Here is a 13,348-nt window from a genome sequence, read left to right as displayed (position 1 = left end):
GTGTGCTGCTGAAATATCTAGAAAGTCGGACTGAAGATGGCAACAAACTTGCTTATTCGATTGCCTTCATGCCTCCAGTTCAAAGGAAAAGTCTACCATGATGGCTCTCATCATGTCTACTACGGTGAATCATTTGCTTGTTTGTGTTGTGTCTGGCTATACATTTTGCTTTGCATTTACCAAAAGGAAAACAGGTAATTATTTTTCTTTTTTTATTTAGCTATGGCTCCCCGGTTTAGAGATAATTCTGTTCAACTAAGTAGTCCTCGTCTGGGATCTGCTGGGCATCTTGCTCCTGAACCTGCACCAATAGAGACAGTTCGCTCTTTCTTCCCTGAGACTTGGATTTGGGATCTGGTGGAAGTTGGGTAAGTATCTCTTGTGAAGACATCTGATGCATATTCCATTTTTAAAAAGTTTATACGATCACATTTAGAAACCCATGTGAACTTTCTGCTGTGTCTTTGCACACATGAAAAACATAAAAATAGAATAATTGTGAGTTTTTTTCTTAAGCATGTTTTGATGCTTCAGGCTGATGTTTTGTCATATTTAAAGTTGTGCTTTGTTTTTGTGGAAAATATAATTTCACTTTCTTCAGCACCGTGGAGCTCTTTTACTTTGTCAATGCAACATATACAAGTAATTCACACTGCAGGATGTAACTATACTGTTATACAAGTAATTTGCAGACATAAAAAATATGTTTTATAATGTTACAGAATATGTTTGTGTGTATCTGCTACTTCAGAGACGATGGAAAAAGGGGCGTGTCCCTGACTGTCCCAGACACCATCACCACCTGGGAGACGGAGGCTTTCTGTTTGTCCTCTCAGGGTTTTGGTTTGGCTCCTCGTAAAGAAATGAAAGTCTTCCAACCTTTCTTCCTTGAACTCACCATGCCCTACTCCATCATCCGGGGGGAGCACTTTGAACTGAAGGCGACTGTCTTTAACTACCTGACCAGCTGCATCATGGTAATGAATGATTAAAGTGTTTAAATACATTTCTGTTCATAGCCAAGGAAAACCACACCTAAAACATTACTTTCTAAGCTAAATTTATATCATATTTATTAAAATACAATAGAAAATATTTTTTTCTTTGGCAATATAACCATGCAGGATGCAGGCCGTTCTTGAACCAACCCTCCTCTAGCTTTCTTTGTGCGCTCATGCACCTTGTAGAACAGAGTTTAGTGTGGAAGCTGTAAGAAAACAGATGGAGGGAAACGATTAGGAAGGGAGTGATTAAAGTATCCAAGTCAAATGAAGGTCTACTTTGATCATGAGTTCATAACATCAGACTTGTGCATTGATTTAGATTCTTAAAAAATGTGTTCACATTTGAACTCAGGTTTAAATGTAGCCATGAGATTGTTGAGCTAGTTTAAAATATAACGTCTGTGTTCCTCGTACAGGTTACTGTCACTCCTGGGCCGTCCTCAGATTACACCCTCACGCCTCTCTCTGGTGATCTGTACACATCCTGTTTGTGTGCCAACGAGCGCAAGACCCTCAGGTGGACCATGATCCCAACAGCCTTAGGTGAGAATCAGGCTTTGGTCCTCCACACGGCCACGAAACCACTGTGTGGAAGGCTGAGTACGACCCAAGTGCAGGACCCAGAAGGCAGGAAGTGAACTCTCAGGAAGTGACTTAAAAGCAGCTTCAAGAAAAAAGAATCCACATAAGACGGCTAAATAGAATAAATGGAGATTAAAACATTAAAGAGAAATTATTAAAAAAAAACTATGTGAGAAATACTGTTGAAATATAAGTTATCATAATAAAATGAGTGAATCTGAGACCCAATAAGCTTTATTCATGGAATTTAGAATGCTGTATGTGCATTAGACAACAGTGAGTGTGCAGCGTAGAGCTAGGACATGTAGACAGTCAAATCCAGCTGCAAATCGAGGTAAACCAAGAATATAACCTCTGTGTTTGGAAGGCTAAACGTGGGGGTTGTAGGGAGTGGGGCAGAACGTTGATACCTCCAGTCTGAGGGTAGCAGCTGCCTCCATCCTCATGCTTTACTTAATGCAGCTGTCTTAGCCAATTATAAGTCATTTTGAAACCTTCCTTTCAATTCTCATCAATTACTTACATTATGCATGCTTCCCTTGGACAGTATCATTAGAACAGACTGTTTGCAGTTGCATTGCCATGCAAATGATTTCTTCTTAATCTTAATTAGACCTTATGATTTGCAGTACTTTGGCCTCCAGCAGGACTCAGCAGCAACCCTGACATCATTTTGGACTGTTTTTTTTTTTTCAGCTCATGTTTTTCATGCCTGATGCAGTAAAATTTCCAATTATAATTTATCTTACCAACATTAAATCTCGAGATCTAGATTTAGATCTAGTGTGATCACAGTTAACTGTCTCCTTTTGTCCCAACACATTTCCTTCTAGTTTCTACAAAATCTGTAAAATAACCTCAGTAACCTTTATTTTAATGGAGAGATAAAGAAGGTGACCTGTGCTGCTGTTTTTAGGGGCTGTGAATGTGACTGTGTCTGCTGAGGCCGTAGCGTCCCATGTGTCATGTGATAATGAGGTTGTGAGCGTGCCAGACAGAGGTCGCATCGACGTGGTCACCAAATCTCTCATAGTGAAGGTCAGTACCATAAATACAAGACCAGAAAAACATTTTTACTCATAAAATTTAAATTGTTCCTCATTTTAAAGATAATTTTGCACGTCCTCTTCCTCAGGCTGAGGGAACTGAGATGACAAAGACGTACAACTGGCTTCTTTGTCCAAAAGGTCAGTGTGATGTCCATCAGTCACAACGTTTAAATAAAGAAAAGAACTAAATGCTCAAAGTTATCAGTGGAGTGCACTGTGTACATAAAATGTTATACTTTTAATGTGATAATGTTAATAAAAATGTGCCAAATTTTCATCTTTTACTTTCACAAAATGTAACGATATGTGCTGAAGATCAGGCCACCTGGTGACTTTGAACAGTAACTCTGTTGTAGTCGTGACTTCCTGATTGGACTTTTGTTGTGTCTGTACACAGGAAGCCCGCTGACAGAGGAAGCAGAGATACATCTGCCTGAGAATGTGATAGAAGGATCTGCCCGCACTTCTGTATCAGTCCTGGGTAAACCTCATGATTTCATCTCAATTTTGATTCAGCCAAATAAAAATATGGCAAGTTAAAGCTTTGTTAAAAAGGCAAATAGCAAATTACTAAAACAACAGAAAATAAAAGAGACATCATGTTCAAGTAAAAGTAAAAACCGTATTCAGCTTTTAAAAGATGATTTCATTTATAAATAGAAACAAGCGACCCACATCTTTCTGGCCTTATGTGAAAAATAAATGGACCCCAAAAATCAAAAGGCTGGTTGTGCCATTCTTTGCAGGGAGAACTGCAGTCCGAGTGAAAAAATAAAAATAAAAAACACCCCTTCCCTATTGGTGTTAGAGTTTACCATGTCAGCCAATCAAAAAATGATATGGCAACATGTGGCACTTGGTTATTTAGGGAGAAGGGGAAGTTTTAGTAGTGACGGAAAGTGGGCGAGCGAAAAAAAGAGAGAGAGCGAGTTTTCATATGTGAGACATTAGTGACGTTTAGCGTGTTTGGAGGCTATAGTTAGTGTGTTGTGTAGTTATTGTTTTGTATTGTGTGTCAGTTAGACTGCTGAATGTCACATTTGCTCCAAAAAAGCCACCAAAGGCAGATCCCAGTTTAAACATTGTTCCCACACGGAAAACAGGACTGGTACCCATCCTGCTGTCAGACCTGCAGGTTTTAGGCCTGTGCTGTTCTCCTCTGTCTTATAGTGAACACAAACAATTTTTTTGGACTGGCACAAATAATTTGTGTGCCTTCTTATTTGATGCAGAACACCTGATTGTTCTGTAAATAGATTTAAATGGTTATATAAAAAACGCCTGAGGCCTTGGCTGCATTTTTAGGTAAATAGTATCATATAACTTTGTTGTTTGCAAAACTTGTGCATAATTTTTAGAAATGTACAACTTTTATTTGCATTTCAAGTTATGAAAATCATTTGTTAAACATGTTTGTGGGTTTTACAGTAAAAAATATAACTTTTTTCTACTCGGATTTTGACATTTTTGTCTGAATTTAGATCAACTGTGCTAATATAGTATGCCAAAATGAAAAAAATAACTCAAATTTCAGATATTTGTAGTTGTGCTGAAAGTAACGATACCAAACAAGGCAAGAAAAACATATTTTAAAGGTGAGATATAGAGGTGAAATCAAGAGTAGTCAAAAACAGCCAATTATACCCTGACCCCAGAGGGTTAATTTAGATTTAAGGCACAAACTGATAGCTGGACATTCTCCTGGTAGAGAGTTCTTCCCTCCAGGTCGTGGCGTGCTACTGAAACAGCAGAGGCATGATTTAACACTGGGCACCAGCTGCCTTAACCAGACTCCTCCATCGCTAACCACCTGAACCCAATGCCCCACCCCTCCCCTGCAGCTGAGCCGCAGACACCCCTACGCCTCATAGCCCCAGAGCATCACACTGCTACCACCACTGTTAGTATGATGTTCTTTCTATGAAATGATGCGTCACTTTTAAGCCAAATGCAACAAAACTCAAATCTTTTTCTCTTCAGTCCAAATAATATTCTCCCAAATATCTTGTGGACCATGGAGATGTTTTTTGGCAAATGTGAGATAAGCTTTTGTGTTCTTTTTGGTCAGCAGTGGTTTTGTCCGTGAATGCTGTTTTTGCCCCGTCTCCTTTGTATTGTTGAATCGTAAACTCTGACCTTTACAGAGGAAGGCAAGGCCTTCAGTTCTGGGTGTTCTTGGGATTCGTTTGACTTTTTCGGTGAGTTGTAGATGTGCTAATGGAGTAATTTCAGCCACATCTTTTCTAGTTTTCTCAGTTTGTGGATAATGGGTTCCAACATGGTGCACTGGCGCTCCAAACCTGTAGAAATTGTTTTTAACCCTGTCCAAACTGATAGATCTCAAGACCTCTCGCCTATTTTTGAATTTCTTTCAATCATGGCAACGACGTGTTTCTTTTAGCCTGCTTCCCTTTGTCAAACAGATTGTACTTGAGTGATTTCTTGATCCAGCAGGTTTGGCCTTAATCAGGTCTGGGTCTGGTTGGTGAAATGAAACTCAGTCTTCCCAGAAATATTTGGTTAATCACAGTCAATCTACGATTTTCAGTTTGGATGTTTTTTCGCTCAGCAAATGAAATCATCATTTAAAATTGCATATTGAAATTATTCAGGTTATCTTTGCCCAATAATACAAAGTTGTTTTACGCTAGTTTTGTTAGTTTTAGTGAATCAGTGTTTTTGATCAGGTGACATCCTGGGCCGGGCTCTGAAGAACCTGGATGGATTGCTGCAGATGCCGTATGGATGTGGGGAGCAGAACATGGCTCTCCTGGCCCCCAACATCTACATCCTCCACTACCTGAAAGGCACACAGCAGCTCACCACAGCCATCATAGAAAAAGCTACTAACTTCCTCACCAGTGGCAAGTTTTTATTGTTTCCTCTAAGAAGGAAATTATTTGAATCACTTCAACACACACGGTTCAAGAAACAAGCCGACATGAGGCAGAACATTAGCCACAGTTTTTGGTCAAATGTGTCATTTTCCTCATCTGTCAGCAATAGTGATAGAATTTACCAAATCTTGATGTACACATGCAGATCCATAAACAAATGGAGTCCAATCATCACCATAGCAACAATGTCTCGATCATTGTGTCCCTGTTGTTACAGGATACCAAAGACAGCTCAACTACAAAAGTTACGACGGTGCTTACACCACATTTGGAAGAGGACCAGGAAACACTTGGTGAGAACATCACTGATCAAACATGTCATAAACCAGAGAGCATTAATAACATAAACATGTCTACCTCTAATACTTTAAATAATTCTCCATTTAATCCTTTGACTAAGATAACATTAACAATAACTTTTGGTTAATACTGTGTAATTTAGTAGGTAGGAAGGAGCATTAGAGCCACATAAAAATGTTATTGATCATTATTAGAATAAAGTCAAATTTTAAAGATTAAAGTTGTAATTCTACTTAAAAAACTCTAAATACTATTTCAATAATAAAGTCTTAATACTGTTTTGTGAAAAAAGTCAAATTCAAATCTAAGAAAACAGTTAAAATGATTACAGTTGTTGTTTCAAACGACTGCTATACCCTGTATAAAATGCCTTGTGTAGATGTAGTGAAATAAATCAGTCTTCCTGTGATACAGCATAGATCCTCTTTATTCCACGAGCGTGTAACCATCGGTATCCTTGCATCTGTGCATTAGCAGCCATTTCCTTTTATACAAATCTAACCACATGCAGATTTCTGCACCACTTTCTGCTTTTCAGTGTACTTATACTTACTGCCACACGGTTTTTATTTGCTACAAGTGACATCAGTTCCTTCCTTGTTACTAAAACTGAGTCTGAAGTAGGATTTCACTAATTCAGAGGGTAAAGCAACCGTGGCAGTTTGTCCTGAAATAACTCGCCCACATTTTGGCTTTTTTCTCAAAATACATTCTCAAATTAAATTTTGAAATTTCAACTTTATTTTCAAAATGATCAGTATTTCTTTCTCTTAATGTGACCTCACAGCCAAACATTTCCATCGTTGTAAGACGTGTAAGTGTTGTTTTCTTTTTGTCAGGCTGACTGCGTTTGTGGTAAGAAGTTTTGCCAAAGCTCAGTCTTTCATCTTTATTGATCCCAGAAAGATCGAAGAGTCTAAGTCCTGGCTGCAACGTAAACAACAAGAAAATGGCTGTTTTGAAAAGTCTGGGAAACTCTTCAACAACAGAATGAAGGTAACCTGCAGTTCTTTGCTGTTAGACTGTGGAAACAGCCTCCAGTGTGGACGCACTTTAACAAATTTTATTAATAATGTCATGCATACATGGAAAACACTGTATTAAATACTGTAATAGCTCACACCAGTACATTCTATTATTTTATTTAAGAAATAATTTCCATACATCTTGCTCCATTCACACCAGCACTGCCTTCTATGTAGCATTCACACATATTTATACAAAATACAAAGTATGCACTAGAGACCAACTTGGGATCAGTATCTTGCCCACAAATATTTGGCATGCAGGCTGAAGCAGCTGGGAATCAAACCATCAGCCTTCTGATTAGTAGATGACTACACAAACTGTTTATAAGGTTGGGGAAACCCGAGGTGAAGAAACATCCATCTCACTGGAAATACAATGTCCAGATGAACAAAATCAACTTCCTGTTCATCTCTTTAGCTGGATGTTTGAACATGCATCAAGACATTCATGATACTAAAACCACATGCAGCTAAAAATCATTTTCATGACTTCATTTCCCTGAATGTTGGTGCACTGATGATAAGTGTCTATGATGTCTTCTCTTGACAGGGTGGTGTATCTGATGAAGTGACTCTCAGTGCGTACGTTACTGCTGCCTTCTTGGAAATGAATACATCCCAACATGTGAGTAGACTCAAAGAATAACAAGGTATTTAAACAAGAAATGAGTACAGAGTAAGTAAGTTAAGTAAGTAAAATTTATTTATTAAGCGCTTTTCACAGACAGACAGTCACAAAGCGCTGTACACAAATATTAAAATAAAGAATAAAATCAATAGACATTATACACAATGTTAAAGATCAAATGTAAATAACGTAAAAAATATAAAATACGTAGATCAACAAAAGGCTTGTTTGAACAGAAAAGTTTTTAACTGTTTTTTAAAAGAATCCACAGAGTCAAGCAAACGTAATTGTAGTGGTAAACTGTTCCACAGCCTTGGTGCAACAGACTGAAAGGCTCTGTCCCCTTTTGTCTTCAGTCGTGTACAGGGAACAACTAAGAGACTGAGTCTGTGAGCGGAGACGACGAGCAGCTAGGGATGGGTATTGATAAGATTTTAACGATTCCGATTCCATTTTCGATTCTGTTTAACGATTCGATTCTTTATCGACTCTCTTATCGATTCTCTTATCGATTCTTATTTTTAAAAAGGAGAACACTAAGGTCGATTAGCTTAGAATTTTGTTTTATATCTTCTCTTTGAACAAGATAGAAATGTAGGAGTAACATGGCCTTACAAACCCAACAGTGAGATCTTAAGAGATCCAGCCTATGGCTCTTCAATGGGGTGTCACAGGGTCCCCAGGGAAAATTGTAAATGTAAAATAATAAAATAAATATTCTTCTGTAGCAATAACAAAGTATAACATAAATTATTCTGTAGCAATTACACAAGAATATCCAATAATGTCCCTGCCTACAATTAAACACATTCACTTACCATCTGCTGTGGCAAATGGCTGCAAGGCTTTTACCACAAACTTGGTCACTGCTCGGTGACATTCGGGCCTGAAAGAGACGCTACCGGTGGACTGCAGCGACAACTGCCAGCGAGCGCCAGCCAGACTGTCTGTCTGTCTCATCATGGTCACCTAAATGCACAGTAATGGCAGGTTTTGTAATAAAGCAGATCACGCTAACATAACATGCACTGTTAGCTTATTATTTACCTGCCGCATTAACAGGAGAGGACGTACAAACGTTACCGCTGCTGCTGGGTTGAGATTCACGAGTCCGGAGCGGAATTAAAGACATTCATTTAAGTTCATCGCGTGTTTTGTGAGCAAATGCTTTTGCATATTCGTAGTGTTTCCTCCCTTAAATGAAATATCTACTTTGCAAGTATTGCAAGTTGCCCTGTTGTCATCCGTTCTCGTAAAGTATAAACAAACTTTTAAGCGTTTGAGCCGCTTAGGCGCCGTGTTTCCTGCCAGGTACGCTCCGACGCTCCGCAACGTGGTGACGTCATTTGGGGCGACTGGAATCGATAAGGGAATCGTTTGCAAAAATGGCAAACGATTCCAAGGAATTGAAACCTTGGGAACCGGTTCTCAACAAGAACCGGTTTTCGATACCCATCCCTACGAGCAGCAGTGTATTTTATAAGAAGCTTGGATAAATAATCTGGAGCCTGGCCATTTAGTGCTCTGTATGTTAAAACAAGAATTTTAAAGCGAATTCTAAATTTATTGGGAGCCAATGTAAAGAATATAAGATGGGAGTAATGTGAACACGCTTGGTAGTTAGTAGTCTGGCTGCTGCGTTTTGTATTGCCTGGAGGTGAGAGTGAGATGATTTATCCAAGCTAGTAAACAGGGAATTACAGTAATCTAAGCGTGATGACACAAATGAATGAATGAGTTTTTCCAGTTCAGTGGAGAAAACCATATGTCGCAGTTTAGAGATGTTTCTTAAATGATAGAAACAGGAACGAGACAAAGATTTTACATGAGAGTCAAGGCCCAGAGAAGAGTCAAATATTACTCCGAGATTCCGAATATTTGACTTGACAGATGGACAGAAAGAGGACCTAAAACTGAACCCTGTGGGACCCCACAGGTCAGGGCGGCAATGTCAAAGGTGAACCTGTCAATCCTAACAGAAAAGGTCCTGTCTGACAAATAGAAACAAAACCAGTCTAGGGCAGAGCCAGATATACCAGCCAAACCCTTGAGCCTGTTAAGTAGGATTTTGTGGTCGATGATGTCAAAGGCTGCGCTAAGATCAAGCAGAATGATCACAGAATAATTCCCTGTATCAGATGCCATTAATAGCTCATTATAGACTTTTAAGAGAGCGGTCTCTGTAGAGTGCTGCTTTTGAAAGCCAGACTGAAAAGGGTCAAGAATGTGTAATTTACATAATAGAGACCTGAACTGATTTTCAACAATTTTTTCAATTTACTTAAAAATGGCAATTTTGAAATAGGTCAGTAATGACTAGTGGAGCTAGGATTAAGATTCTGTTTTTTTAACAGAGGAGTTACCACAGCATGTTTAAAATAAGATGGAACACAGCCTTGCCTCAGTGAACTGTTGATGATGGATAGTAATGTGGGACCAATGCTGGTGATAGACCCGGACAGGACAGAGTGAGGTAATATATCTACAGAGCATGAAGAGGATTTCATTTTACCTAAAACTGTAATTAAGTCATTTAGTGTGATTGGAGAAAAGGAGGTAAATGATCCAAGACACCAAGGGGTATCTTCATAAGGGGAGGCACTTGAGGAAATTTTGGATCTCAAGTCCATCACCTTATTTACAAAGTAAATAAGGAAGGTATTACAATCTTCATCAGAAAGTAACAGAGCATGCTGGGTTGGAGGAGAAACAGTACTGTTGATGGTATCAAATAGAATTCTTGAATTATTTTTGTGACGATTTATAAGATTATTGAAGTAAGAGGATCTGGCCTCTTTGACTGACTCATCATATAGGTAGAGTAGTTCTTTAAAGTGCTCACGATGGACAGTCAGACTAGTGGACTTCCACAGATGCTCTGCTTTTCAAGCGTCGAAGACCACGAGTCTGATTATTTAACCATGGTGTGCGGGAACTAACAGAGCAATAACTGGTTTTGAAAGGAGCAACCTGATTAAGAATGGCAAGACAGTGTTCATTAAAATAATTAGTTAAAAGCTCAACCTCGTTAGAGGAACTTTTAAAATTAAAAAGAGAGGAAAACTCAGAAATTATAGAGTCGTCAATAAAGCGCCTGCGCCTGATAGAACCTTGAGGATGGGACTCTGAATTAACAGATACAGTAAAAGAGACTGACTTATGGTCGCTAAAAACAACTTCATTTAAATTCAAGTGGTCAAGGGAAACACCATAGGTGAAGACCAAGTCCAGAGTGTGCCCAGCCCTATGAGTAGGCCCTGCTACATGCTGAACAAAGTTGAAAGAGTCCATAATGCTCAGGAACTCCTTAGTGGTACTGTTTGTTGAGTCATCCACATGAATGTTGAAATCTCCAACAATGATAACCATGCCCATTTTAATAGTGGAAGTTAAGATCAGAGTTAGTCCTGCTGAGCCATGGAGTTAGGTTCAACCAGCAGTCCTTACACATAAGCAGGTCTCACTACCAGCCAACATCACCAGATGACACAGTTCACCTTTGCTATTTCTATTGGCACTCTTATATGGAGCATGCATCAAGTTACCATTACCGTCACCCTCCACATCTTCCTGAGCTCTTCTCTGAGCCCTTAGTATTTCTCGAGCTTCTTCTGTTCCTTCTTCCTGATGTTGTTGTCGTTCGGAACCGCTACATCAATCACGGCGGCTGTCTTCTTCTGTTTGTCTACCACTACTATGTCCGGTTGGTTAGCCACCACCATTTTGTCTGTCTGTATCTGGAAGTCCCACAGGATCTTAGCTCGGTCATTCTCCACCACTCTACGGAGCGTCTCCCATTTGGACCTTGGGTCCATACTCAGTACAGATTTTTCTGTATACTATGTCGGCCACTTGGTTATGGCGTTCCATGTATGCCTTGCCTGCTAGCATCTTGCACCCTGGTGGTATGTGCTGGATTGTCTCTGGGGCATCTTTACACAGCCTGCACCTGGGGTCTTGCCTGGTGTGATAGACCCCAGCCTCTATGGATCTTGTGCTCAGAGCTTGTTCCTGTGCTGTTATGATTAGTGCCTCTGTGCTGTCTTTCAGTCCAGCTTTGTCCAGCCACTGGTAGGATTTCTGGATATCATCTACTTCCTCTATCTGCCGGTGGTACATACCGTGCAGGGGCCTGTCCTTCCATGATGGTTCCTCGTCTCCCTCCTCTTTCTTGAGTTTCTGCTGCCTGAGATATTCACTGAGCACGCGGTCAGTTGGGGCCATCTTCCTCGTACTTGTGGATATTCGTTGTTTCATTATGGAATGTTGTGCTGACACTCACCAGTCCCCGGCCTCCTTCCTTCCATTTAGCATGCGGGACTTGGGGTGAAATCCTCCATGCATCGCCAGGAACCTTCTTGTCTTAATGTCAGTGGCTTCTATATCCTACTTTTGCCAGCTTATTATCCCAGCAGGGTACCTGATGACGGGCAGGGCGTAGGTTTTGGTAGGCCGGATCCTGTCCTAACATTCAGCTGACTCCTCAGGATTTGCCTGACCCTCTGCAGGTACTTGGTGGTAGCAGCTTTCCCAGCAGCCTCTTTGTGGTTCCCATTTGCCTGTTGGATCCCCAAGTACTTGTAGCTGTCCTCTATGTCTGCAATGTTGCCTTCTGTTAGTTCGATTCCCTCAGTTCTGACTCTTTGTTATCATCCGACTACATTTCTCCAGTCCAAATGACATTCCAATGTCGTTGCTGTATATCCTGGTGGTGTGGATCAGTGAATTGATGTCTTGTTCACTCTTGACATACAGCTTGATGTCATCCATGTACAGGAGATGGCTGACAACTGTTCCATTCTGTAGTCAGTATCTGTAGGGACAGAGCATCTCCTTGGTAGATGGTGATTGTGCTATGGGCTTGAAGTTGGCCTCTAGTGTTGTACGCCACATCCCCATTGAGTTTTTGATGAAGGCTCTTAGAGTCCTGTTGCTGTTGTACAGGTCTAGGCATTCCAGGATCCAGCTGTGGGGCATTGAGTCATAGGCCTTCTTGTAATCAATCCAGGCAGTCTCGGCTGATTGTTACCAGTAGCTGGTGTTTTGCACCTCTTGTATTCTTGCCAATGAGTGGGGCACAGGAACATGTGCCTGTTCATCTTAGCCGCTATGATGCCTGACAGGAGCTTCCATGTGGTACTGAGGCAGGTTATTGGTCAGTAGTTGGATGGGACCGATGGGACCGATCCCTAACAATGCTGCAATCACATCATTATAAGATGGCGAAAGATGTACCCTTAGGCCCCCTCCTCGATTCAGAGATGGTCTTTCCTTTTTCACGTAAATGGCCTCCTTGACCCCACACTCAAACCAGCGTTCCTCCCTGTCCAGGATGTGTACATCCTCATCATTGAAATAGTGTCCACTGGCCTGTAGGTGTGAATAGACTGCAGAGTCCTGGCCTGATGAGGTAGCTCTTCTGTGTTGTGCCATCCTCTTAGCCAGAGGTTGTTCGATTTCCCCGATGTATAGATCCTGGCAATCCTCCTGGAACTTAACAGCGTACACTATGTTACTCTGTTTGTGTCAGGGTGGACCAATTTTTGGCGCAGCGTCTTTTGGGGTTTAAAAGCCACAGAGACGCAGTGTTTAGAAAAAAAATGCTTCTCAGCTGTTCTGATACTTCTGACACGTACGGGATCACTACAGGTTTTCACTTAGGCAGCAGTTGTCCTTCTCTCCTGGATCGGCTGGAGCTTAGGCTTACGGTACACATCAGCTTTTAAATGTCCCCCATTACTGATGGAAATCTCACAGTCTAAGGCGGCTAACCTGACACTTTTCATATCCTCCCTGGTGAATTTGATGTGTCGGTCCACCAAGTTAATGTGATCTGTGAATTGTGGAACGTCCTGAGATT

General features: G+C 40.6%; 1 protein-coding gene across 1 annotated transcript in view; it reads left to right on the top strand.

The window, feature by feature from the left end:
• The window catches only part of LOC102080123 (alpha-2-macroglobulin), a 34,405-nt gene that overhangs the window by 15,031 nt on the left and 6,026 nt on the right, over nt 1–13,348 (top strand). Inside the window, exons 17-27 of the mRNA XM_019357222.2 lie at nt 22–124; nt 221–368; nt 752–977; nt 1,421–1,547; nt 2,503–2,624; nt 2,722–2,773; nt 3,033–3,116; nt 5,323–5,499; nt 5,750–5,825; nt 6,672–6,828; nt 7,411–7,485. Of these exons, the coding sequence (XP_019212767.1) occupies nt 22–124; nt 221–368; nt 752–977; nt 1,421–1,547; nt 2,503–2,624; nt 2,722–2,773; nt 3,033–3,116; nt 5,323–5,499; nt 5,750–5,825; nt 6,672–6,828; nt 7,411–7,485 (1,347 nt within the window). The remainder of the gene's footprint in view (nt 1–21; nt 125–220; nt 369–751; nt 978–1,420; nt 1,548–2,502; nt 2,625–2,721; nt 2,774–3,032; nt 3,117–5,322; nt 5,500–5,749; nt 5,826–6,671; nt 6,829–7,410; nt 7,486–13,348) is intronic.

The sequence above is a fragment of the Oreochromis niloticus genome, unplaced genomic scaffold, assembly GCF_001858045.2.
Source record: "Oreochromis niloticus isolate F11D_XX unplaced genomic scaffold, O_niloticus_UMD_NMBU tig00007510_pilon, whole genome shotgun sequence".
Taxonomy (NCBI): domain Eukaryota; kingdom Metazoa; phylum Chordata; class Actinopteri; order Cichliformes; family Cichlidae; genus Oreochromis; species Oreochromis niloticus.
The sequence above is the reverse complement of the archived record's forward strand: the minus strand, read 5'-3'. Positions and strand labels throughout refer to the sequence as shown.